The sequence below is a fragment of the Megalops cyprinoides genome, chromosome 4, assembly GCF_013368585.1.
Source record: "Megalops cyprinoides isolate fMegCyp1 chromosome 4, fMegCyp1.pri, whole genome shotgun sequence".
NCBI classification, from domain to species: Eukaryota; Metazoa; Chordata; class Actinopteri; order Elopiformes; family Megalopidae; genus Megalops; species Megalops cyprinoides.
Genome location: NC_050586.1, coordinates 30,956,375 through 30,980,477, shown reverse-complemented (window position 1 = coordinate 30,980,477; position 24,103 = coordinate 30,956,375). Strand labels below are relative to the sequence as shown.

At 40.1% G+C, this 24,103-nt stretch overlaps 1 protein-coding gene across 3 annotated transcripts in view; it reads left to right on the top strand.

Moving 5' to 3' along the window:
- Positions 1-24,103, top strand: part of LOC118776608 (EGF-like repeat and discoidin I-like domain-containing protein 3) — a 134,645-nt gene that overhangs the window by 21,092 nt on the left and 89,450 nt on the right. The window contains exons 2-3 of one of the 3 annotated variants that reach the window (XM_036527055.1): positions 2,286-2,360; positions 17,404-17,433. In XM_036527055.1, coding sequence (XP_036382948.1) covers positions 2,286-2,360; positions 17,404-17,433 — 105 coding nt within the window. Of the gene's footprint in view, positions 1-2,285; positions 2,421-17,403; positions 17,434-24,103 lie in introns of all 3 variants that reach the window. The other 2 variants (XM_036527053.1, XM_036527056.1) reach the window with 2 other exon arrangements.

Sequence of the window (24,103 nt, the reverse complement as noted above, 5' to 3'; positions counted from 1 at the left end):
GTCCAACAACGGCATCCGCTTGAAAATAATATTGTCTTGCTTCAATGGAAACACTTATCAGGCAAAGCAATTTCAGGAGTAACATAACTCTGCACAGTGGATGTACAGCTTCTGGTTAACGAAAAAAAGTTCCAGGAGCAAAACCATTTCAAATCTTTAGGGGAACGATTTTCACAGTAATGGAAAGCTTTTTGAAAGAGGGCCCAGTAAATAAGGGTATGGGTGTTTGCGTCTGAGCTCACAGCGGCTCTATTGTGTGTGTTGAGCACGCTGTGCGGCTGTGCATGGAGAAGAGACCACCAAACTCTCTGTGACCGGACTGCACCCTCACCAGCAGTTGTGGTGTTTATGGGACAGGGCTCCTTTCCAAGCCCACCATGATTATGGTGGTTTCAGACCAGAGTGACGCAGTGCTCTCTGCTGGACTTTGTTGTTGTTTGACATGACAAATGCATTCACGGAGGCCAACAGTAGTTGGAATGCTGGAACTTATAAATCATCGCCTATTAGAAGGTGGGAGTGAAAAATAAGACAGAGAAAGGAAGGTTCACCATTTTGGGGAATTGTAGTCAAAATACAGGTGAAAAACCTTATGATCAAACTCCCCCTACACTCATTCCCACACATCCACTGACATTCATTTGCCCTTGATTAACTCCTCATTTTCTGAGCCTCTTTTTCATTGTGGCCTTTGATGCCTTTTATTCTCTCAGGTAAGCTTAAACAGCAGGAGCAGGCACGTATAAAAAACAGCTTTGGGTGTTCCTGGATTTAAATGCAACAAAAGCTCTATACAGATTTTGAAAATGACAGGCAACTATTTACTGAAAGAGATGTGCTCCCAAAAGCTTTGGATTCATAGAGTCAAAATGTTAAGCCTGTTCCCCTGTCATCAGTACCTGCTGTGGTTTGTCACTGGATATGTAACAGTAATTTCCATCCATGTCTATCCTTACCCTTTTCTCCCCTCTGTTGATCCAGCTCTCTCCCTGAGCTCTTTATCTCCCTATGTTGGCTTATTAAGACCACGTTGTCTATTTTTCTGGTTTGCTTACAGGTTTGTGCCAAGAGTCTTTCAGTGATGTTTTTTCTTCTCTTTCCTTTCACTTTAAGAAGATAATTCCTTTAGCCATTGTATCTTTTATATATGTCTTTCCTTAGGTCTTGGCCCCTGCTCACACTCATCAATGCCCAGTAGACTAAATACCACTGTTGTCACCAGATAGCCACAGTTTAATTTACTTAGCATATGCATAAGAGTCTTGTTATCAGCATTCAGTCATTCAGCTGATTCTGCTGTGTTTTGCAGACCTATCCTCTGGATGAACTCATCATCCCTTACCTTGGAAGTCTAGTGGTTTCCTGCAGTCTTCTGTTCTTTTTTCATCTGTTCATCTGTTTTGTAATTCCTGATGCAACTCACACACCTGTTAGTCATAGTCTGCTTATGTGTGTAAAATGCTTTTCACAGCCTTCAGCGTTTGGACCTTTGACACTTTTTTGGTGATTACACATGTAGAAGCACTTCTAGAAGTGATGGCGGGGCATTTTGTGGATGCAGCCTGCCAAAGAGCACCATTCAGCTGCAAAAGTGTCACACCTCCTTTGGTGAAGCGAAAACTGAAGTCTGACCTTTTGGGCCAAATTGTGTGTGTGATGTCCTGCTATTCCTGATGCCTCGCCCTTGTGGAGACGACGTAGCGTCTTGTCCGGATACTGGAGGCGAGCTGAAGAGGGGTGGGGTTTTGGCAGAGCCTGGAATTCCAGTGTTTCTACTCCTTCCAATCACTCCCGGAGCTTTTGGCCAGCCATTATGTCAGCAATTCTATTTCTTCATCCCAGCATCTAGTGAAGCCATATAAAATCCTAAACACACCTCTCACCAAAGAAAAGAAGAAGAAGAAGAGAACAGAGAAAGATTTAACTGCTCTGTCAGGATTCTCATACAAACCGTGCCTTGTTCACTTGACCTGTTAGCCAAGAAACCTTCACCTTGTTGTCTGGAGACAAAGGACCAGTGGTTCCAGCCACAAAGCCCAGAAGAAGCGGGGCGGAGTATTTTTTAATAATTTCGTCAGCCTCCATCTCGGGTTGGTGAAAGGCTGGATAAATAAATCACAGATGGTGGTTCACCAGCAGTTCTAAGCTCTCTTTCTCCCTGGCGGTCAGTCAGATCCCCCTCTATGCGTTTATTGGCCTGCTGGTGGCGCAGCGAACAGAACGCAGCCTCTCTGTTGTAATTGCTGAGCTCCATCCTCTTCCCTCTTGTCTTGTTTTTTTCACAGGGGAAGCGTGCGAGCCCAACCCATGTGCGAACGGGGGCGCCTGCTTTACGGCGCTGGCCGACGAGGCGTTCACATGTGAGTGTCCCCCCGGCTTCACAGGCCCACAGTGTACTAATGTTATGGAGGTTGAGGTTGGTAAGTGACAAAGCGCTGGCTCCGGTAGCACGTTTGTATTGCATGAGTCTTCTTGTAACCCCCCTCCAAGCCCACCTAAAGTAAGGCGCTGAGCTCAGAGACTGCTGACTCGTGTAGCCATCATTCTGCGGCTAGCCGTCAGCGCCTAACTTAGTGGTAAACCTTCGTGTCTTGCTGTTGGTGCGTGACTCGTTGCGTGTCGGTGTCTGTCAGTAGCTGGTGGCGTGAACGTCCCATGTGGGTGTCAGTAATGGGTGACAGTAATGGCTCTCCTGTGGTAAGACATGGGCCTTGCTCTTCCTGGCAGTTGAAGGGAGCTCCAGTCGTGGCAGGCCGTGCCGTTGGGCGAGCGACAGCTGTCCCTTGGATGCGCAGAGCTTTCTCCCATGACATGTGGTGCACAGCACGTCACTCCTAATCCGTTTTGCACCCATCCGCTCATCCATAAATGCCCATCAAATGAGACCATCCCTCTGTTGTTATTTTTTTGTAGTATTTTTTTATTATTTATTTTTTATTATTGTAGTATTTTTATTATTTTTTCATTCACCACTTTAAAAGATGAACATAAAATTCCACGGGTTTTAACCCTATCACACACACTCTGGTTGCTGTAGATATTTGACAATAAAAACCCATAAAAATAGGTAAATGAATAAAGTAGGTGCTAAATGATATGAATATTTTATAGATACAGCTTTCTCTCCCACTTCATTCATTTGCAGTGTTCATTTGGATGCGCTGGGGGGTTTTGAGGAGGCAACACTTTTTTAACTGATCTAGGGACAGTACTTTCCCACAAAGCTCTTGTACAAAGTAATTAGGCCTATATTTCACAGAGACAAAAAGACAGCCTAACCCGCTGTCACAAAACAGCTGTCCATCAATTCTGCTCAAAAAATACTGCCTATTCCACCTGCTGTTCTTGTATCAAACTTGGTTTAGCTTTTCTTGGTTGTGTAGATTGGAATGTCCCTCTACAAGAAAAAATAGCTGAAAAAAATGACCTTCCAAGCTAATATTACATTGCTTTAAAATTTGCACAGCTTAGCCAGGCTTTGTGCACCTAGGCTATCCTTGGTGGAGATTTCCTGATATCCTTCTCATTAAGCATCATTTTTCAGCCATAATGACCCAACTGTATGAAGCTCTGCCAGAAGTGGCTTGCATCACTATTGAGCGTCTGCATGCTGACTTGCAATCACTTTGGCAAGGTACTTGAAAGCAGATGTAGAAAACATATTGATTGAAGGCAGAATGTGCCAGTAGCTGGAGGAGGATACATTTCAAGCAAGGCTTGATCATTTAGCAGGACAGAGACATCAACCCCTTTTTTACATAAATTCAATATGCCTTTTTTCTGCTTTTGTGGGAACAGCATTTTTTTCCATTCATTTTTATTTTTTCTTCTTAATGCACAGTTATACATGCACTCATCCGAGTCAGGAGCGTTCCTTTCCAAGTGAGAGTTAAACCTTTGAAAGCATTTCACAGATTTTCAGCAGTGTCTTTCAACTTGAGTGGTTTCATTTGAATTACTTGAAACAGTGAAACCTTTTTAAGGGAAGCTAGTAGGAGAAAAACAGGGTTATAACTTGTGTGTGCTTAATTAATTTATGTTTTCTTGTATCATGCAGACCATAAGTAATGTACCTTGCTGTGATCTAATGTGAGCTACATTGGAGCGTGTGTGTGTGTGTGTGTATATATATATATATATATATATATATATATATATATATATATATATATATATATATATATACACACTATGTGGACAAAAGTATTCGGACGCCTGACCATTACACTGTAATGACATTGTATTCAAATACATATACTTAAATATGGAGTTGGTCCCCCTTTTGCAGCTATAACAGCTTCCACTCTTCTTGTAAGGCTTTCCACAAGATTTTGGAGTGTTTCTGTGTGAATGAGGTCAGGCACTGATGTTGGACGAGAAGGCCTGGCTCGCAATCTCTGTTCCAGTTCATCCCAAAGGTGCTCAATGGGGTTGAGGTCAGGGCTCTGTGCGGGCCAGTCAAGTTCTTCCACACCGAACTCATCAAACCATGTCTTTGTAGTCCTTGCTTTGTGCACTGGGGCACAGTCATGTTGGAATAGAAAAGGGCCTTCCCCAAACTGTTGCCACCAAGTTGGAAGCATAGCATTGTCCAAAATGTCTTGGTATGCTGAAGCATTAAGATTGCCCTTCACTGGAGATGAGGGGCCTAGACCAAACCCTGAAAAACAGGTGTGGCCAAATACTTATATATTTCTTTAGTGCATAGATTCAAATAATCAAATCAACAGAGGAGCCAATAGCTCATGGCTTGCCTTACCATCCACTTTTGTGGTCCTGGCAAGGTGGAAAATAGAATGTGGAAATAGTAATGAATGATGGCTGGTGGAGGAGGTAACAAGGGTCTATATGTTTCACTTAATGGATAATCCAGTTTTTTAGTTTTAGTTTTTATTTTTCAGCTTTATTAAGGGGATGATATTTACTCTTTATTGGTATTACAGTTTGATCTGGATTTTTGCTTTTTGAGGTCAGACAGTGGTTTTACAAGTCTGACTCTATTTGCATCTGTGTGGGAAAAGTCAGGTTTTTCACTGCATCTCTGAAAAGTGATGGCAGAAAAATTGCTCCGATGAAGGTCAAATTATGGTGAAACGTGAACACGATGACCCACTTTTGACTCTATCCGTGAGAAGCAATAAAATTTAGCTAGTGCAGTGAGCAGGTCCGTAAGTCTGTGTTTTTTTTATTGAAGTTTTGCCTTTCCTTTTGTCTCTGAGGCTGTGTTTGTCTCAGTTCATTGCTCAGTTAGGAGTTTCCATGTAACACTCTATTTAGAAACAGTACCTAATTTCTTTTATATTTATTTAGCCATTTGTGGTAGAAGAGTAATCTCAGTTTGTCCTGTAGAATGCTGTTATCTGTCACATTTCCTACTCAGTTGCCCAGTTTGGCACTTGCTGTTCCCTCAAATTTTCAGATTGTGGGAAGAGTACTACAGGTAGGAGAGCACACCACATTAACTTTGGTGTAAAAAAGTACAATAGAAAAAAAAAATACAATAGAAATTCCCTGTTTACATTAAACACTTAAGATGATTTTCAGTCTATCTGCAATGTGTTTTACCCTTAACTGTAAGTAATGAATGAGAGTTACTGCTCTTCATTTCTTACACAATGTTCTTCATTATTTTCTCAAATGGCCTGCTTGTCATGGTCTTAATACAAATGGCAAGTGCATGTGTGTAGCTGTATCACCAATACATGTGGGTGGGATGCATGCTGACAGGAAGGGGTGGCTATTGCTTAAAAAAATAATGTTTATAATTAATAATGTTTTATAAAGGTGTGACCCTAAACAAGGTAATCAGGCTGCACAGCAATAGCCTTTACAAGCTTAGAGGAGCTGAAAGATTGACATGGCATGTGAATATCACCACAGCAACGGACTCTAGAGCTTCTCCCTTTGCACACAATGCAAACTCTGCCATAATGTGTTGAATCACTTGTGGGCCAATCAGAAACAAGTACGTGTTATGTGCAAGGAGAAAAGTCACGACTGATCCCTTTCTGTGAAATGAATGTTTCATACCATTACTCTCCAAATAAATCCTGTTTCTTCTGGAGATTTTTTTTCCAGTGCAGTGCTGGGTTGAAACACAATGTTAATGAAACCACTCCTCAAAAGGCAGCCTGTGTGCAAATCCGGCACAAATGCAATGAGCTTTTGAAAATTGTGATCAAGGTCTTCTAGCAGTTGTCTCCCATTGTTATTTCTGGTACTGAAAAAAAGCAATAAAACCATTTGTCTGTTCATAGTGTTTTGCCAATCATCATGCCCAGAGTGATGTCAAAGAAGCAATGTTTATTATTAAATTGTTTGTTAATCGTTTGTTATTAGGAAGCAGGCGACAGTGTGGCATAGTGGTAAGGAGTAGGGCTCATAACAAAAAGGTTGCCGGTTCGATTCCTCACTGGGGAACTGCTATTGCAGTCTTGGGAAAGGTACCTAACCCACAATTGCCTCAGTTAATATCATGCTGTATGAATGGATAATGTGTAAAAAACATTGTAACTTATGGTAGTTGCTCTGGATAAGAACATCTGCTAAAATGACAGTAATGTAACACACAATATAACTCTGTGTAAAAAAAAAAAAAAAAAAGCTGCATTGTGGTTCTGGCATTTCAGTCAAACAGTAATACATCTTCATCCAGGGCAGGTCTTCCACAGCTAAATACCCCTGCCACATAAATGCAGAGATTAATAAATTAATAAATTAAATGCAGGGAAATACACAGGCTAGCGTTCTCTTCACAAACTGCACTAGAAATTATTTCACTCAGCCTTCCTAAAGGACACAGTCCTGCCACTGTAGCCCAAATAACAAACAATGTCAGTTTGCAACAGCAGCAAATAACAGGTTTCATAAAGAACATACTGGATTGCTTTGGGTGTCCTTAATGAGGCATTGTTCCTCACACTTTGTTCCCGGCAGAGTCAAATGAAGCTGTAAAATGTAGAACTGAGAAAGCGATCCATGTCTGCCTGTTTTCCCCTGCTTTGCGGGAACAGCTGAAGCAGCTTTCAGTGATTATCTGTACACAGTGTCCACTGCTGAGTTGTGTGAATGGGTTAGTTTAATAAAAGCAGCTTTCTAAAGGTGAGGAAAAAAAGTAAGAACAGTTAAAATACAAGGACAAAAGTTTGAGTGGTCTGACTTTTCCCAGCATGCATCAGTAATGTGGAGACAAGCCTCTGGACCTACAGATGGATATGCTAATGCTAACATCTGTTCCCATTACCTGAAATGCTGCCGAAAAGTTATTTATTTATTTTTTATTCATTCATTAATTTATTTTTCTCCATCAACCAGGTATTAAGAACTTTATGACTCCTTTATGGATTCCTGGATGATTCCTTTTTTAATCCATCTATTGAACAAACAAATACTATTCTACTGGGATTTCTCGAAGAGTCAAAATAAAGAACAGTTCAAATATACCATTTGCTCATTTCCTGTATACTTTGTTAAGCTAATTTAGCTCAATAGGACAAGTTACATAAACAATGTTATAAAGCAGGCCATTGATCTGGCCAGTTAGACACAGCACAGTTTAGCATTTGGATCAAAGGCTGGCAATGTTAAAGGGAAGCACGTGCGTGCATGGGCTCCTCACCAAATATGCAGAATATGATCATTGGATTGTCTTTATTCAGCAAAAGTGGCATCGTCATGTGGCACGTGATATGTTGTCTGCCCTGTAGATAAAATGGTTGTAAAATGTGTGTTTATCAGTGTTTCACTAAGATGAATCAATCCCAGTGCTCAAGTACTTCCTCAACACCCGTGTCACTCTATGTGTCACTGTAATAAATGCTGATTAGGTTCATTGCGTAAAGAGTGTGATCAAGGAGGCAGACAAGTTATGTGGGACATTCCAAATCGCGTGGTCAGCATACTCAGCTCAGTTCTGTTCAGCATTGTAACGCTCGTCATGTGCTGTTGTATTACTAGGTCTTTGTGTCATTCATGTGACTCTAATAAGGCTCACTGGTTTGCCAAATTGCATTTAATGTTATTGTGGTCATGCAAACTTTTATTTTTTTCAGTAATGCCAAATGTCAGATCGGAGTGGCCAGTTGCTGAACGCCACAACAGTATTGCAACAGTCAGGAAGTAAGATCTCATAAAGTTCTTTCCAATTTCCCTCCCGTTAGCAGTTACCACATAGCTTTGGCAATATTATGTGTGTTTACACATTTCAAAATTGCCAGTAATATTTTATTCATAGTATAGAAACATATAAATAATGACTCCAAGAAGTGTCATGTATATGGATGTTCCCACATACTATCTGAATTTTTGTATCTAATTTGCAAGTCAATAGAGGCCAGTGGAGCAAGCTGGGTAACTGTACATTCTACATTCTGTACATTGTTATCTGAAACATATTCCCAGTTACCGTTCACAATGGGTGATTTTATAAGGGTCACGACAGGACTTTTGTAATTAAAAACACACTTTTAATAGCTTGAACAATTACACTGCCGTGTTGCAAAGCGCAAGCTATAAATCCATAGCCTAAGTGAATTTTGTTATTGTAATGTGATGATTAGTTAGACAAGGTATTCTGTTGGTGGAGATGTGCCCTATAGGCATTATTGTGGTAGAGATGTGCCCTACAGGCATTCTACTGAGGAGATGTGCCCTGAAGGTCTCCTGCCGATTTCCATTTTTATGGGCTTTATTAGTCAGTGTGTTCTTGTCTTTCTGCGACATCAAGGCACCACATTTGTTTATTCCATAAAAGTTAATTTATGTGAAATGAGACTGAGGTCATTCACCATGGATTATGGTAAAACCCAGATTCAGTCCAACCACACTGCTTTGTCCTTTACTTTGAGTAATTTTGAATAAGGAAGTTATATGTATTATATACTATACAATAATATACAATATGTAATATGAATAATATGTAATATTATGTTGTTATTTCATATTTCCCACAATTGTCTTTAATTGTTTTGTGGCAAACGCATGGCATTGTGCCAAGTATCAAAAAAAGTTACACTTGGTCAAATTCAGTACTCATATTCAAGGAGAAAGTGTTGAATCTGGGGGTTATGGGCATGACAAAAACAAAAACATAACTGAAAACATGCACCATTTACATTAGCTGACTTGATGCAAGTCTGTGTCTGTGTGCACGTGATACTGATTAGATGAGATTCCAAACAGTGGGCAGGTATTTGGCAGTAGTTAGTCAGAAAGACGGATTGCACTGTTAGAGTCCACATACGGCAGCTTAGTAAATGGATGATAGAAACGCCATCCAATATTTAAATCCTCCCACCGACTTGGCTCCTTGCTCGGTAAACATCTGCTGTTGTAATTGTGCTGAATTGATCTTGCATCTGGACACAACAGGTAGTGTATCCTGTGGATACACACACTGAATAGTATTCAAGACCACCAGGGAGTTTACAGAGGGTTGGCACAGAAGGGGACCCCCACAACTTTAAGAGCCACTATGTCTGTAACTACCACTTGCTACCATTACTACCGATACTACCACCACCCTGCTACTACTGCTTCTGATGCTACTGTTACTTCTTCTATTACTTTTTCTGATTCTGCTGCTACTACTACCACTACTGCTATTACTACTACTGCTGCTGTTGCTGCTACTACTGTTACATCTGCTATGTCTACCACTATTAATGATAGTAATAACAACGTACTAGATGTCAGTGCTTTGAGACATACTGCCTACAGGGCAACAAGTCGTGACACATTTATTTGCAATTGGACAACACATATATTTGTCAAAAACATTTCTTTTTATGTCCTAATTCAGAGGTTGCTTCCTAGCAGCCCGCTCCTTCTCAGTGGTGTGCAGGTGGTTTATATTCCCACAATGGCAGACTGTCTGTATTACCTCCAGAGGGCAAGGCGAGGGACTGCGGAGATAATGTGAGCATGCATAAGCGCAAGGTGTTGTTTGCGAGCGTTGTGGGCATGCCGCTATCTCGTGCACTCACCTGCTGTCGTATCAGGCCTGGGCCGGCCAGCTCAGCTGAGGCCCGTCCTGGTGAGGGAGCATTTTCTGTCGTTGTCACGCCTGCGAAGGCAATCAGTCAAGGGTCTGAATCTTATCACCCACGTGCCAGGCTGACTGGATGCACGGGCATTGCTGCACGTTGCAAGTCATTTCTGTTTTCCCCAAACCCCTTGCTGGTAACGTTTGAATTAGTTTGAATGACGTCTGTGTGTGTGTGTGTGTGTGGGCAAGGAAAATATGTTGGTTTGTAGCTACGGAAGGTGTTATTGTGTGATAGTGTGGTCAAAATGTACAGTGTGAGAGGTAGCCAGATTTGAGTGTTTCAGTTCTGACAAAATCATTTCAGTTTAGTCAGTAGCAAATTAGATACTTCAGGTATTGTAGCATCTTTTATACCGTGCTGCCTTTGGGCAATTTTGAAGTGTACCTGTCAGTGTATTCCCTGATAAAGCTCAGCTGTCTCATCAGCAATGCCATCACTAATATTTTATTTGCCCTTTTTATGAGATGAGTTTGTTATGAGAATATAAAGGAACAGAGTCCATTGGTTTGGCTTGAAGCATGACAAAATAAATAAATAGAATGAATAACAAAGTTTGAAGAATATTCCCTAAATTCCTAAAAATCATTTAAAAAGGCAATTGATGGCATTAGAACAATGGATCTATTCTATTTTTTTTCCGAAATGGCACAGGTTTTCCCCCTTATGGAAAGCCACAATAATCCTGTCTCAGATTCATAGACGTTGCTTGGAAGTGCTAAGGGAGCGCACTTCCATTTTAACCAGAAGCACAACTCAATGCAAGCATGATGGGAATCCTAAGTTTGCAATATTCAATAGTAAACTGAAGGAAATGCTAAAACACACATTTGTTGTAAGCTTTGTGAATGGCTCAGTCAGGCCTCTGAGGCTGACTGCTTATTTCACCTTGTCTTCAGATGCAGTGAGATGGAAGCAGATGAGCTGGCCCGCTCTTCACTGTGTAACTGCACAGCAGACTAATATGATTTCAGTGAAAGGGCTGAGCTTTTTGAGCTGGACTCTCACAGATGTATTAGATTACATTGATGTGAATCATGTTGACACGGACCATTAAATGTTTTTAATAGAAATTGGCCTGAATTGCTAGTACACGGCACAACGGAACCACAGAAATCCAAAGCGTAAATAATGTGTTTAGCAGATGAAAAGATTCATATAAACAAATGTCTGCAGATGCAATATTGAAATTGACTTTTAAAGCGATCTATGATAAGATTAGCATTTTCTTTGCACAATAGTTCTTCAGCATTATTTGTTTCACTTGTTAATTTTTTTGTTTTGTTTCATTTGTCAATATTAATCAAGGAAGCTACTGCTGCTTAGCATTAAAACACTGCTTTAATGTAAAACAAATTTGAAGCTGGGTGTTACACTTTCAACAAGTCTGATGAATCTGTCAACACTGAGAGTGTTAAGTATCATGATAGTGATGAATGAATTTCTACAGAAAACTCTACATTGGAATTTGGCTTGTTATGAAAGTCATTTTATATTTTATACTGTTCTGTTGTTGCTGTAGTTGAATTTGAAAGACTAAAAAAGTAGCCAAGTGTAAATAGTTAATAATCTTTTTTTCATTACATGCTAGAAACTGATCGATTCTCAACATGTGGCCACACCACTTTCAAGCCAGGAAAGAAGATTGATGTGTTGAATTGGAGCAATGCGTGAGGACGTGTCTGCTATTTGGGTTATCTGCCACAAGGAACGTTTTATTGGCTACACCAAATGCACTATGGAGCTCCACATAGTAAAGGCTATTTTTTTGCATTTCATGGATTTCTTAGTAGTTTGTCCCATAAACCTCTGTTTATTACCTACACAGTACAGAAAACACTCTTAATGAGCACTGGCAATGGGATATACGTTGGTTTGAGTGTGCCCAATATCTGGCTCCATTTTTGTTTCATTTTCAGTCTAAACAGGCTGTTGTTCAGTTTTTTCCCATGGCTCTTATATTGGCATGACAGGCATGTTCTGGCTTTGAAAAGTAAGTTTCCTATGAGCAAGAAGACTGTGATGTGCTAGAAGACTGTGAGCCACATTGTGAGTTACTATGTGATGTACCCTATGACACTGAGTTTACAAAATTTTCTAGCTTCATATCATTTGGCTATAATGTGAGTTGGTCTATGAGTTACTGTGTGATTTAGTCTGTGACATAGTCATGCTATGTGTTTGTCTGTGAGTTACTATGTGGTTTAGACTGTAACACTGAGCTGTACTGTGAGATATTATGTGAGTTACACGGTGATTAAAGGCTAAGTTGCATTGCAGACTAGCCTGTTAATTACTGCATGAGTTGCGCAGTAACATTTTGAGTACCAATGGAGTACATTTGAGTGAAGCAGTGTAGAACGCTGTGTGCCTCACCAATGAGTTGAAGTGCATTAGACTTTGTGTGTTGGTCTGTGCATTATGAAAAGTAAAAAACGCAAGCTTCTTCAGCTAAACTGATGTGACTGCAGTGCCCTCTACACAAAGGTGGCAGAATGAGGTGTCTGATGAGAATTCTGGCACAAAATTAACACTGTAAATAACAAATATGTGTAAGTGTTGTCCATGGGTGAAAATAAACATAACAATGAATACATTACTGCGTGCTGTTAGTGAATTAATTCATTTGGTTTCACTATGAGCTCCAGGTGAGAGTGTGAGATTTATAATTCGATTGCAATCGCTTGAACAGACACATTATCTAGATGCCAGTTAACCCAGCACCACAGCAGGACATGTCTCATTATCCCTGTGTAATAATATTGTGGCCTGGTTGCTGAATGATAACCCACCAAAATATCTGAAGTCAAACATTGCACTTCATGTGACAGGGTAAGTTCTGTTTCTGCTTGACAAAGCTCTGCTGAAAACAGCTAAAAAGATCTGAATTACGATCTACATTGTCTGAATAGATTTGGTGTGTTAGCGATAATGAATAGAACCGTGCGATGTTGGTTTTAGGCTTCAATGAAAATGAGTCATGAAAGCAAGTGTGTTCATATAAATGACAGAGGGATAACTCTGGTGATGTATTCAGTTTGACATACTTTATGAGATGGCCCATTTATTTAAAATTCATGATTAACAGATGGGTGCACTGAATACTCCAGAACTGAATGACACCTAAAACGCTAATGGCAAATGATATTGTCTTGTCACCTTGCCTCCTTCAGAGTCAATTTATGTATGCGGCAAAACAACAGCGCCTCAGAGATTAGAGGTGTCTTTTTGTCTTGTCAATGTGCTTTGATTGCTTAGAAACTCAAAACATGTCAAAGATATGCTCCTGTTCATTTCCATAGGTGAGCACTTGTCCGTGGATTTGATGAAATTGTTTAGATTTGGAGCCAAGCAAAGCCATTCTTTCTCTCTTTACTCCTTGCCATAGAACCACTTCTCAGTAAGGCCTTTTGAATATATATAACAAATCACATTAAGTTTTTCAACCAGGCCCATCCTTTATCACTGGAATGAGGAGAGTGCCAAGAGAGGTATACCTCAGACAGGAGAGGCAAGCAGAGCAGGGTTTAGGAGACAGAGGACAAGAGAGTAGAAGGACAAGGTAAGAGACAGATTAATGTTGATTTGTCTGAGCCCCAGCCAGGCTCATACTCCAAACAACCTGTCCCCAAAAGTAGGCAAGGAGTCTTTCCATGCAGGTGAAATCTGTTGGTGCCTTTAGTTTCACCAGATGCAATTAAAAAAAAATAGTCAAATACTGAAATATGCAGTAAACACACCTGCTCTGTAGCAGCTGTAGCAACTGAGAGGTCACATGCTAAAAACATTCTCTCACCCTGTGTGTGTGTATGCGGGTGTGTGTATATATATATATATATATATATATATATATATATATATATATATATATATATATATATACCAATGAACCAAAACATTATGACCACATGCCTAATATGCTGTTGGTCCTCCGTGTGCTGCCAAAACAGCACCGACCTGCCAAGGTATGGACTCTACAAGACCCCTGAAGGTGTCCTGTGGTGTCTGGCACTAAAACATTAGCAGCAGATCCTTCAAGTCCTGTAAGTTACGAGGTGGAGCCGCCGTGGATCGGTCTTGTTGTTCCAGCACATCCCACAAGTGTGCCCTTGTTTGGAGATGATCGACGTTATTCGGTTCACCTGTGAGTGGCCATAATGTTTTGGCTCATCAGTGTATGTGATAACTGTGACTGTGTGTTACAACTGACAGTTCTGCATCATCTAAACTTCTAACTGCTCCCCTTCTAACTGCTCCCACAAGCCTGGTGTTGTTGTGTAGAATGCACATCAAAGGGTTATACCTAATCAATTTCAAAGAATTAGTTGCCAGCTAAAGCTTTAGCTTCTTAATAGGTCCTGTTAATATACTGTATATTCTAATTAACAAATTGCTGCAGCCTTATACATGAATTAACACAATTGACCGTATATTTATCTAAATATATAAATAATCCTTCAATTCATGCAGCGTCATACCCTGATATATAGCATGTTTCTTATTTGATAAGTTACATGCGTGTGGATCTTAATGCATAAATTGTCAGTCTCTTGCAAATGTTTTGAAGCAGTGAAGGTGAAATGTCTAAAATAAGAATGTCTTGGGCTCATTTTCTTGAGAAACTTGCTCTTTAATGTCATGAAGAGAGAAACCAAAGCAAAACTGCTCTGTGCTAATTACAGCCAATCTTTCCTTGTCAGCAGGCTGAGGTTCACAGACCTCAAATATTTCCACTTTATTAAGGGCTTTCATTCATATCACTCCAGCTAGTCCTGCTTTCTGCTGGCCCCAGAACCTCATTTTCTTGGTCACTGCTGTGGCCATATTCTCATCAGCCTCTCTTATTCTGCAGACATTATTGGGCATAATGTCATTTTTGGGGGAAAACAACAAAACTAAAACTGGTCAGGATCAAGCATTATGGAATTAACTTTCATGTTAGTGTCTCTTTCCTCTTCTCCTTCGGCACTGGAAAGGATGAGACCCAAGTATAGGAGGAATACCGCAACAAACCATCTGTGGAATGCATGTAGTCAAGCCCTGGGATTTAGAGAGTTTCTCGGTTGCAGGGGAAATGAATTTAGCTTTTTTTCTTCTTCTCTGCTGTGAGATGAGAAACTAGAATTTCCATTTGGATTTCACATGCAGACATGTGCACGGCTGCTGCTGTAGAGCTTAATAAAGGTGCTTGAAAGGTGGTATACAAATTTTTATGTATTGTATATCAGTTTATGTATGTATGCATGCATGTATGTATGCGTTTAAATATGTATGTGTGTGTGTATGTGTATATTTAGCCAAAAGCGTATACAGAATAAAAAAAAAAAGATGACCGGTGTCACGTGGTAAATTAATTTGTAAACCAGCACTTACTTGGCCATACCATGTTATGTTTCAGTTTGTTTTTTAGAGAATAGAGTCATTTCTAGTCTTAGAGTATAGGGCTGTGTAATTTTCAAAGGAGATACTGCACATGTTTCACAGCATTCCACGACCAACACTGAAAATGAAATATTTCATATCGTGAATGCCCTTCCAGACCAGTATTACAGCGGGGGTGATGATGCAGGGGTTGTTCGTCTGTCCTGCCTGTTTTATCTTCCATTTGCATAGGAAAATATTGAATTAGAAATCCTTGTTAAAATGAGAACATCAATGTAATATGAATCGAAACAAGATCCCTTGGAGGTGCCTCCCAGGAAGGTGCCACGTGTTCTGTTACTGTGAAAGAAGGGCATACGCTGCATTCACACAACTATGAATAACTCCTTTCCCAGTTATCCATATGTCCAGAGAAGAGAACCAATCATTATTTTAAATCATAATATGATCAGCATGTTGCAAAAAAGCATGTAACAAAGTGATACTTCACAACTGATGCCACGTTATTATGTCAAGAGTTATTAAGTCAAGATCCAACCAAGATTTTAATTGATGTGTTTGTCTTAATTAAATGCAGATGTTGCTTTTTGTTCTTCATTACCAGATTTTCCATCAACGTTTGCAGAAATAAATGTGTATTGAAAAAAAAAAAAAACAGTTGCATTTATTTGGGAGGCAAAGTCAAGGGCAAGCATTGATTGAATCCAGGGGTTTGTCTGTGTTGAGATTCATGGGGTTTAAATCCGATTTCTTGCGCACCAAATTCCCGAGAGATAAAGCATTTCAGACAGCAGAAGTTGCTGAATTCAAATCCCCATCATCACACTGACTCCAGAAAATCTATCATGACAGAAATATTCGGAAAACCTCTGGTCTGACATCCTTGTCTTGTGCTGTCTTCTGTGCCGTGCGTGCGACATGAAAGCGTGACTCTGGCTTTTGGGGGGTTCTCCGGCTGATTTCGGCCACAGTCTGCAGATCATGCACGTGATTATCCTGGTAAAATGCCACGGGACGAGTCGGCCTGGCACAGATCTGGGGCCATCGCTGCACCCTCAGCGAAAAAAAAGGGCTTTCGAGAGAAACAGATGGAACGGTACACAGCTCGCAAATGTGACCAGATGATAAGGGTGGCCAAATAAGCGCAATGAAACAATAACAGTTCCACACGCTGAGCTGCTCCTGCGCACTGAGACTCATCTTACACAGATAATACGTTTTAGATAAAGGGCAGTACCCGTGCAGACGCTAAAGTGAGTGGATCTCAGTTGGCAATGAGAGAAAGAGCTACTCAACAGGGCAATAACGTCGCAATTACTCCACTTGAATTACAATTTACGGGCATTGTGGTGTTGTCAAATTGTCTCTGATAAGCAATTAACCAGCATTTGTTCGTTCCCTGCAAAATCACTGAAGCATTTGCGGGCTGTGGTCGTTAGGGAGGCCTACAGATTTTAAAGAGGCAGTGCATTAATTAATCGCAAAAGCGATCCCTTTCCAACATGAGCCTTCATGATATGGAAATGTGCAGCCATATGTGATATGGAGTATGTAGCCGTTCAAGAAGTAGGTAACAGTATAATAATTCCTTGGTTAAAATCAGCTGTGGATCTGCTTAGATTGTTTTTAGAAAACTTCATAAATCATTTGTTTCACCTATTATTTAATTTTATATATATATATATTTAATGTGTTATGAATTGCATTATGCTTTCATTATGTTTTCACCCAAGGGAGTGACCAACTCAAATTGTCCTGGCAGATGAGATCCTTATGGGTTTTAGCAAAAAAGAAGCAAAAACAAATTGGGTAAAGGTGTTGTTTAGTATTGGTAGCACTGGCAGCACTTTCTGGGGGAATCTGGGGGAAATGTTTTGGTCCAACTGCATGGTCACAGGTTTGAGCTGGTCCAGGCCTGGGTCTCGGTGTGTGATGGTGTCACTCCTGGCTCATACGCTGTCTCTCTCTCTCTCCACAGCGGCAGATGGTGAGGATCCTACTTCAGCAGGTGGGTTACTCTATTTCTCAGCCTCCTACCTGTGTTCCCCTGATTTAGCATTCCACACTAAACACATTCACGTGCTCATCTCTGGATTTTCTTCAGCTGTTTATGGGCTGTTTATGGCTCATTTGTTTTTCCTCTCACATTTTAAAGTTTTCAGTAATTGAGCTGCATAGTGTCCTTTTACGCTGATATGCTGTTTGTTCTGCTGTGTTTTATAATAAATTCACAGATTTTGTTTTATTGAATGGCTTGACACACAATATGTTATGCAAGATTGCAAGAAGTAATAATCATTAATGATAAAATGTATTGTCAATTGGCGTGTACATGCATGGAGGGCAAAGCCATTGAGAGGGAGAATAAAGTGAGTACATGAAATAACATTACGGTTCTCAGATACAATTATCACAGGTCTGCCAGGACCCTTGAAGAGGAGAAAATTGTATGGGTCCTTTGCTCTGTTGTCTTTGGTGAACCCCTCATATTAACAGAGATATGTGCTTTAAACCACTCCACCCCCTTGGTTGGTCCATGCCCCTCCCCTCCCAACTGTCAGGCCAGTTAGCACTCACTCCAGTCCTGTCTCCGACCTCCTCTTTCTCTCAATTTTTGCTCCATGGAGACCATTTCAATTTCATATAAAACCCACTCGCTGCTATGCGGGTTCAGACTAGAAACTAGAGAGGTTATCCTGCTTGTGGTGGCAATACTAAAAATACATATATATGTATATATTTGTTTCTCTTTTCTAACATGTCATTTCTACTTGCCATTTCCTTTACCACCACCCCATCACATCCATCTTAGCAACAGAAAACTTCAGATAAGAATGCCCGCTACTGTGGACCAGATCAATGGCCATGCTGTTACGCACAAATTTAATATCAGTGTTTAATTACTCATGCACTGTATCAATTGGCTGCTAGGACACATGATGTTGAATTCATTCAAGGAGAATTCATGAGGTTAATCAGTTGAAGAGAATAGGTACTGCAAAGTAAATGCAATGCTTTGCAAAAAAGTTGATCATTTTAGAGGTGTTCTTGTACTCTGTTCCGGATCAAATCACTGTTTCACCAAAGGCCTTTCAGAAGTTATAAAATTGCTTTCTCTATGGGCTTGGTACAGACCAGAGTTCCAATAAATTATTCTGATGGCAGATGAGTTCTTTTGTGGAGCTCGTTATATTTATATGGTATGAGTTAGTTATGAGACCACCTTCAGACAGCTTTCTATAAATACATCTCTGTGAGTCCTAAAGGAAGACAGCAATAGCATTTGATGTACTTTGCATAAGCATATGCTACAACCCTAGTAAAGATCATTACAATGGATTATCATAAAAGCATGCTAATGCAGTACACGGTGACAATAAACTTCCTGTCTGTATGTACAATCATACATAATTTATATAAATCTCTTTTCAGATGGTTGTTTCCAATGGCTCCCATTAACTTAAGTGCAAAAGTCTTCATTTGCTCTAACTCTACAAGATTACTCAATAAGCAACTTGTACATATCATTCCCCATCAGACACAGAATAAGATATGACAGAGTAATCTATTAGGTAAATCCATGAGGGCATCAAGCAGTGGGAACCAGTCATTTTACCTGAATTGTTTCAGTAAATAATCTGCTGTATAAATGGATAATATAGGAGCTATGCAAGTTGTCCCAGATAAGGGTGACTGCTAAGAAAATGTGTAAAAGTGTTTAGTAGGATTTGCAAAGCATATAATGTCAGTTGCTCTTAGAAGGCTGATGTGCATGGTAAATCCATTGAGTTTCATCTGGGTTTATTCACATAGACCTTATGGCTTTTAGTGTGCATACACTTGTAACATTGTAGCCAACCCCCTTTTTACTGATAATAAGGTAACAACAAAACAGTGTTACTCTTCATATTAATAATGATTTGCGCTACATCTATTAAATGTTAGGATCACTCTGCCGGATTCTCAGAACCAGGAATGCCACGCAGAGTTCAGACATCTCTCATGTCCAACTTGCCTTTGTTTTGCGCTGTGGGTGGGTTCCAAGACAGACAACTACACTGCTCTGAATGAACTTCTTCCCCCCCGTGCTCAAATCTACTCAGTGGAGCCTCTTTATAAGAGTCGACAAGCTTGAAGTGCCAAAAAAATAGCCTTAATGTTTCATCATCCAGAGAAGCGAGTGTCTATCAATTTTATTCTTGTCCTTTTATCGTGTTGAGAATCAGAGGCTGGGGTCTACGGGCAAGCATTCCCTTTCATTGCAGCAGAAAACGCCCCTGACGTGATTAAAGAGAAGTGTTGCTATTTTCTTTTCTGCGTGGCTTAACTCAGCAGAAATTACTTTTTTTTGTTTTTGCATATCTTAAGGGATAGAACAATGACATCATTACATTCTCTGCTTCACTGGTATCAAAACTGGATTTGTAGCCTGACACGACTGACATTGCTGCTTGTGCAGTGATTTGTGGACCATTGTGGCTGCTTCTCGGAAGGCATTAGATAACAAACAAAAAACAAATAAATGAAAAATCCTAGGTGAGAAATGGCTTTTCTGGTGTTGCCTGCAGTGTGAAACTGTAGTTCTTTTAGTTAAATTACAGCCTTTGGTTTGCATGCACTTTAGGTTATCTCTTTCATTTATGATTTCAACATATAGCAGTATCTTAAAGGTCATTTATCTTACAGATAATTTACAGTGCAGGTACATCATACATTAAATGTTTCCCTCTATTCAATGGTAAAACTGAATTTGATGCTTTTGCACACAAGCACAAAGCCAGTGTTATGTCTGGTCATGGGAGCCCAGTTATGTGTCAAGCAAATATGTGACTGTGAAACAGGCAGTGACACTATTTTTATTACCTTGTCTGGCGATGGATTAGCAGGCCAATGGCACAGGATCTCAGAGCCTGAATGGAGGTTATGGTTCCGCTAAAGAAGAGGCCAACTCAGTGTGTAGGATCAGCAGCTGTAATGTTTCCTGGATGTGGGCATTAGTGACAGAAAGGAGAGGAAATGATGTCTATGCCTGTGTTAGCTCAGTGGGATTCCGGTACAATATACCTCTCATATAGAGGGAACGTATGTAACTGATCTTCATGTGGGCATGTGTTGATTTTCTCATTGTCTGATTTGTTTATTAGTGGATGCACTGTATGCACAATTATTCAGAACTTAAGGTGGGAAGATTGTAAATATACCACAAATGCATATTTAAAAATTTTACAAAATACATACAACATTGAAAAGTTTGACCAGTGACTGTTATGTAAAATTGCATTTTTTGCCTCATTAGACAAGAAGTTAGCATCCTGTTTTTCATTTTTCTGTTGCCCTTTGCTGTGTGATATTTTTAAATTAATCATGAACATAACATGTATATTTAATATGTGGTTGAGGAGCCTTCATCTTCAGCTACTGTGGCCTTATTAGTTGTGAAATAGTGCAAAACATTAATAATATATTGTTACTCTTCACTGTAATAAGAACTAGAGTTCCAGGTTCATCAGACCTGAGTATGGTGTTGGACCCCAATTTTAACTGGTGTCCTTCCACAGTTGATTTGTGTTTAACAGGGCAGCACTCACAATGCAAAAAAGACCTTTGAAAGAATGACTCTCTGTTGAACTGTGTTTTTACTGAGTGAACAATTTGCATTCTTCTTAGATAGATTTATGTTATATCTTATGTCTAATATTCGCAATTGGAGAAAGTGAGATGTAAGTGTGCACATTTACATGTGTGCATGTGCATACTGTACATATACTCTTGTTTGTAATTTTACTTCCCTCAAGCACCTGCAGGTTGCTCAGATGATGTGCGTGGATCCTCTTACTGCCACCTACTTCACTGTGGTGCACTGTGGAACTTGTAGTTGTGTAGTAGTTTCAGAGGCTTGCGTGTGATTGTATCTGAGGATTGGATTCATTTCTGTTTAGCACTCATGCATGACTGCTGGTTGTTGTGGTTAAATGTGCTACTGTGCAAATCGAAATTTGAAAAAGCATAAGAAGGAGACACTTAAAACATTTAATATGTAACACCGACAATTATCAATAAAGGTATTGTTCCTGAACTTCTTTACACACCATTATAAAACGATTTGAAATACACTGAAATACATTGTTCACACATAACAAATGCTGAAACTTCTACTAGTGCATATCTCAGTGTGAGAACATGACACAGCAGGCAAGCAAAAAAACATACCTGCAGAATGGTGTGGTACAAATTTATCACAAATCTGCATCTATGTCAGCATGTCCAGTTTGTTATGCATTACTCATAACTGACCTCTTAATGAACAGTGATAAACACATAAACAAATCACTCAACTTGTCAGTGATAGAACAGCCTCACCAGAACAGTGGCTTGAAATTATGTGTGCTGTTGCATTCAAAAGGAGATAAATGTTCCTCTTTGTCCCTGAGCCTCATTTTCATTCTGCCGGCCGGGCAGCTCTATACAAAAAAAATGCAATAACCATCCACTTACAGCAGTGCTTTTAAGCTACAGATGCAGATACCACGATTAATGAGGGAACTGTTAGGACAGGTCACTTTTTCCAGTAAGTGCTTGAAGTCCACGTGGGAGTTTATGCGGAACAGAAGAGACAGTCCAGCATGACCTTTGAAAATGGTGTAAAGACCTTTTGTTGTGGGTTGTCCTCCTGTGTGACGGAAAAAAATGTGCTTAATAGAAGTCAGTGAGTTAGTCACGGGAAACCGTTGTTCTCGAAAGCACTTGACTCGCCGTTGTGTCTCATTTAGGTGCAGCGGGCTGTTCAAAAATGCCCTGGCAGAGGCGCACAGTTATGAAATAGGGACAAAGCCACTCCCCCCACAGCGTTGGCAGACGTGTTCTGACGCCCTACCATTGACCCCCTGGAACGCAAAGAACCGAAATATCTGTGCTGAAATCCTGGCGTTCAACGCATCTAGTCCTATCTGCGAGCTTTCATACAGCTGGAAAGCATTGAATGCGTGCTGAAGAACAAGCTGCCACGATTTTGACATTTCAATGGCATTTCAGCACTGCCTGCGTCTCTTCCATGCCTCTTTCAAGGTGATATTGAACTTTGTTTAATTCCCTCTCCCTGATGTAGAAGATTTATGTGACAATCCACCGGTGCAGGCCATTAACTTTTACTTCTTTTGATGCATTTTATTCTTTTTGATTTATAAGTGCATCCATCTAACATGGTTAAATGTCAGCATGTCCAATCTGTTTTGTCTTGACAGAATGCAAGGACTCAGAAAAGACTAAAAAAACACGCAGAGGACAATCCCTAAAAGCCTCTGAATAAACAGATCTTACTGAGTAGTCTCTCCTACCCTAGAGTGTCCGTACCAGTCAAATCATTTCATACTCTGAGGAGTGGATTAAGAGAATTATGAACTGCAGACCACCAAATTTGCCATCAGACAATGCTGTGAAAGCAATGTTTTACTACAGTTGTGATAACATTGATCCCTTAGTCTCATTAGAAATCATATATTTAGATCAATCTTAAAATATCCTTGACAGAACTGTGGTTCCACGAGGGTGTCAGTGTCACTTCCTCTTCCTGTTTGTACAGATGTCACCCTGAGACAAGGATGCAGAAACTGGTGCTGTTTTAAGTGATGTTGTGGCTGAGTTTATCCTCATGCTAGGGCTTCAACATACGAACGACTGGCACTGTGTTACGCAGTTTGATAAGGAGATCTGGATGGAGAACCAAAGCCTGGCCAATGAGGTCGGACAGTTAATAATGATACACTCAGCTGAAAATCCTTCGGCCAATGTGAGGGTCACTGGTCGATGACCAGCCCTCCCCCACACATCCCTGATGTTCTGCTCTGCTGTGCCAAAGGTCTGCTTGGTGACTGGAGGTCTTGACAATTAAAATGCACATGGTGCTCTGTGACACACAGTGACTGTAATTGCTTTCGTTGCACTTTTGACTTCTGAATTTATGCTTGTCCGTAGAGAAGTTGTTCCTGAGGCAGCAAATCTGCTTTGAATAAGTATTTTGCAGACCACTGCGATGGTTTTTGCGTGATGTATTTATTAATTTAATTATAATGTTGTGGTGATCTGGACAATCACTGACACTAGCAGAATGTGGAAGAATTGACAAAATGTTATTTTGTAATTTTTTTTTTTTCTTTGTTTTGTCAGTGTTTACTTTCCGGTTTCACTCAACACTATGATCCTGTCAAGTTCAGTTTATGTTTTTTGTTATCGTTGGAACAGTCAATAGGGGATGTGTTTCTTTATGTTTTGCTTATGCACACAATGATGCCATTTACATTAATGTAAAAAGTTTTAGCCTTGCTATACTGTGGTTATACACAGGGCCGGAATACTGAGTTGACCAATCAAAGAGAAGGACTGACACTATTTGCTTTATGATTTTAAGCTTTTTTTTTTTCTTAAGACAGCATGATGCCATTGATTAATTCCAGGGGTCATTTAATTGTTACATGGCTCTGGATCTCAATCTGGATCATAATCTGCAAAATGTTTATTTATATATTTATTTATTTATTGAAGAAATAGCACTCTCCCTTTGAGTACAGAGTTTTGAGTGCAGTATACATGGTGTAGGAAGGCCATGTAAGTGTCATTGTAAAGCACAATGCATTGTGCAGACTGCTTACTGAGCTGAAGAATAGAATGTGTGAAAAGGCGTA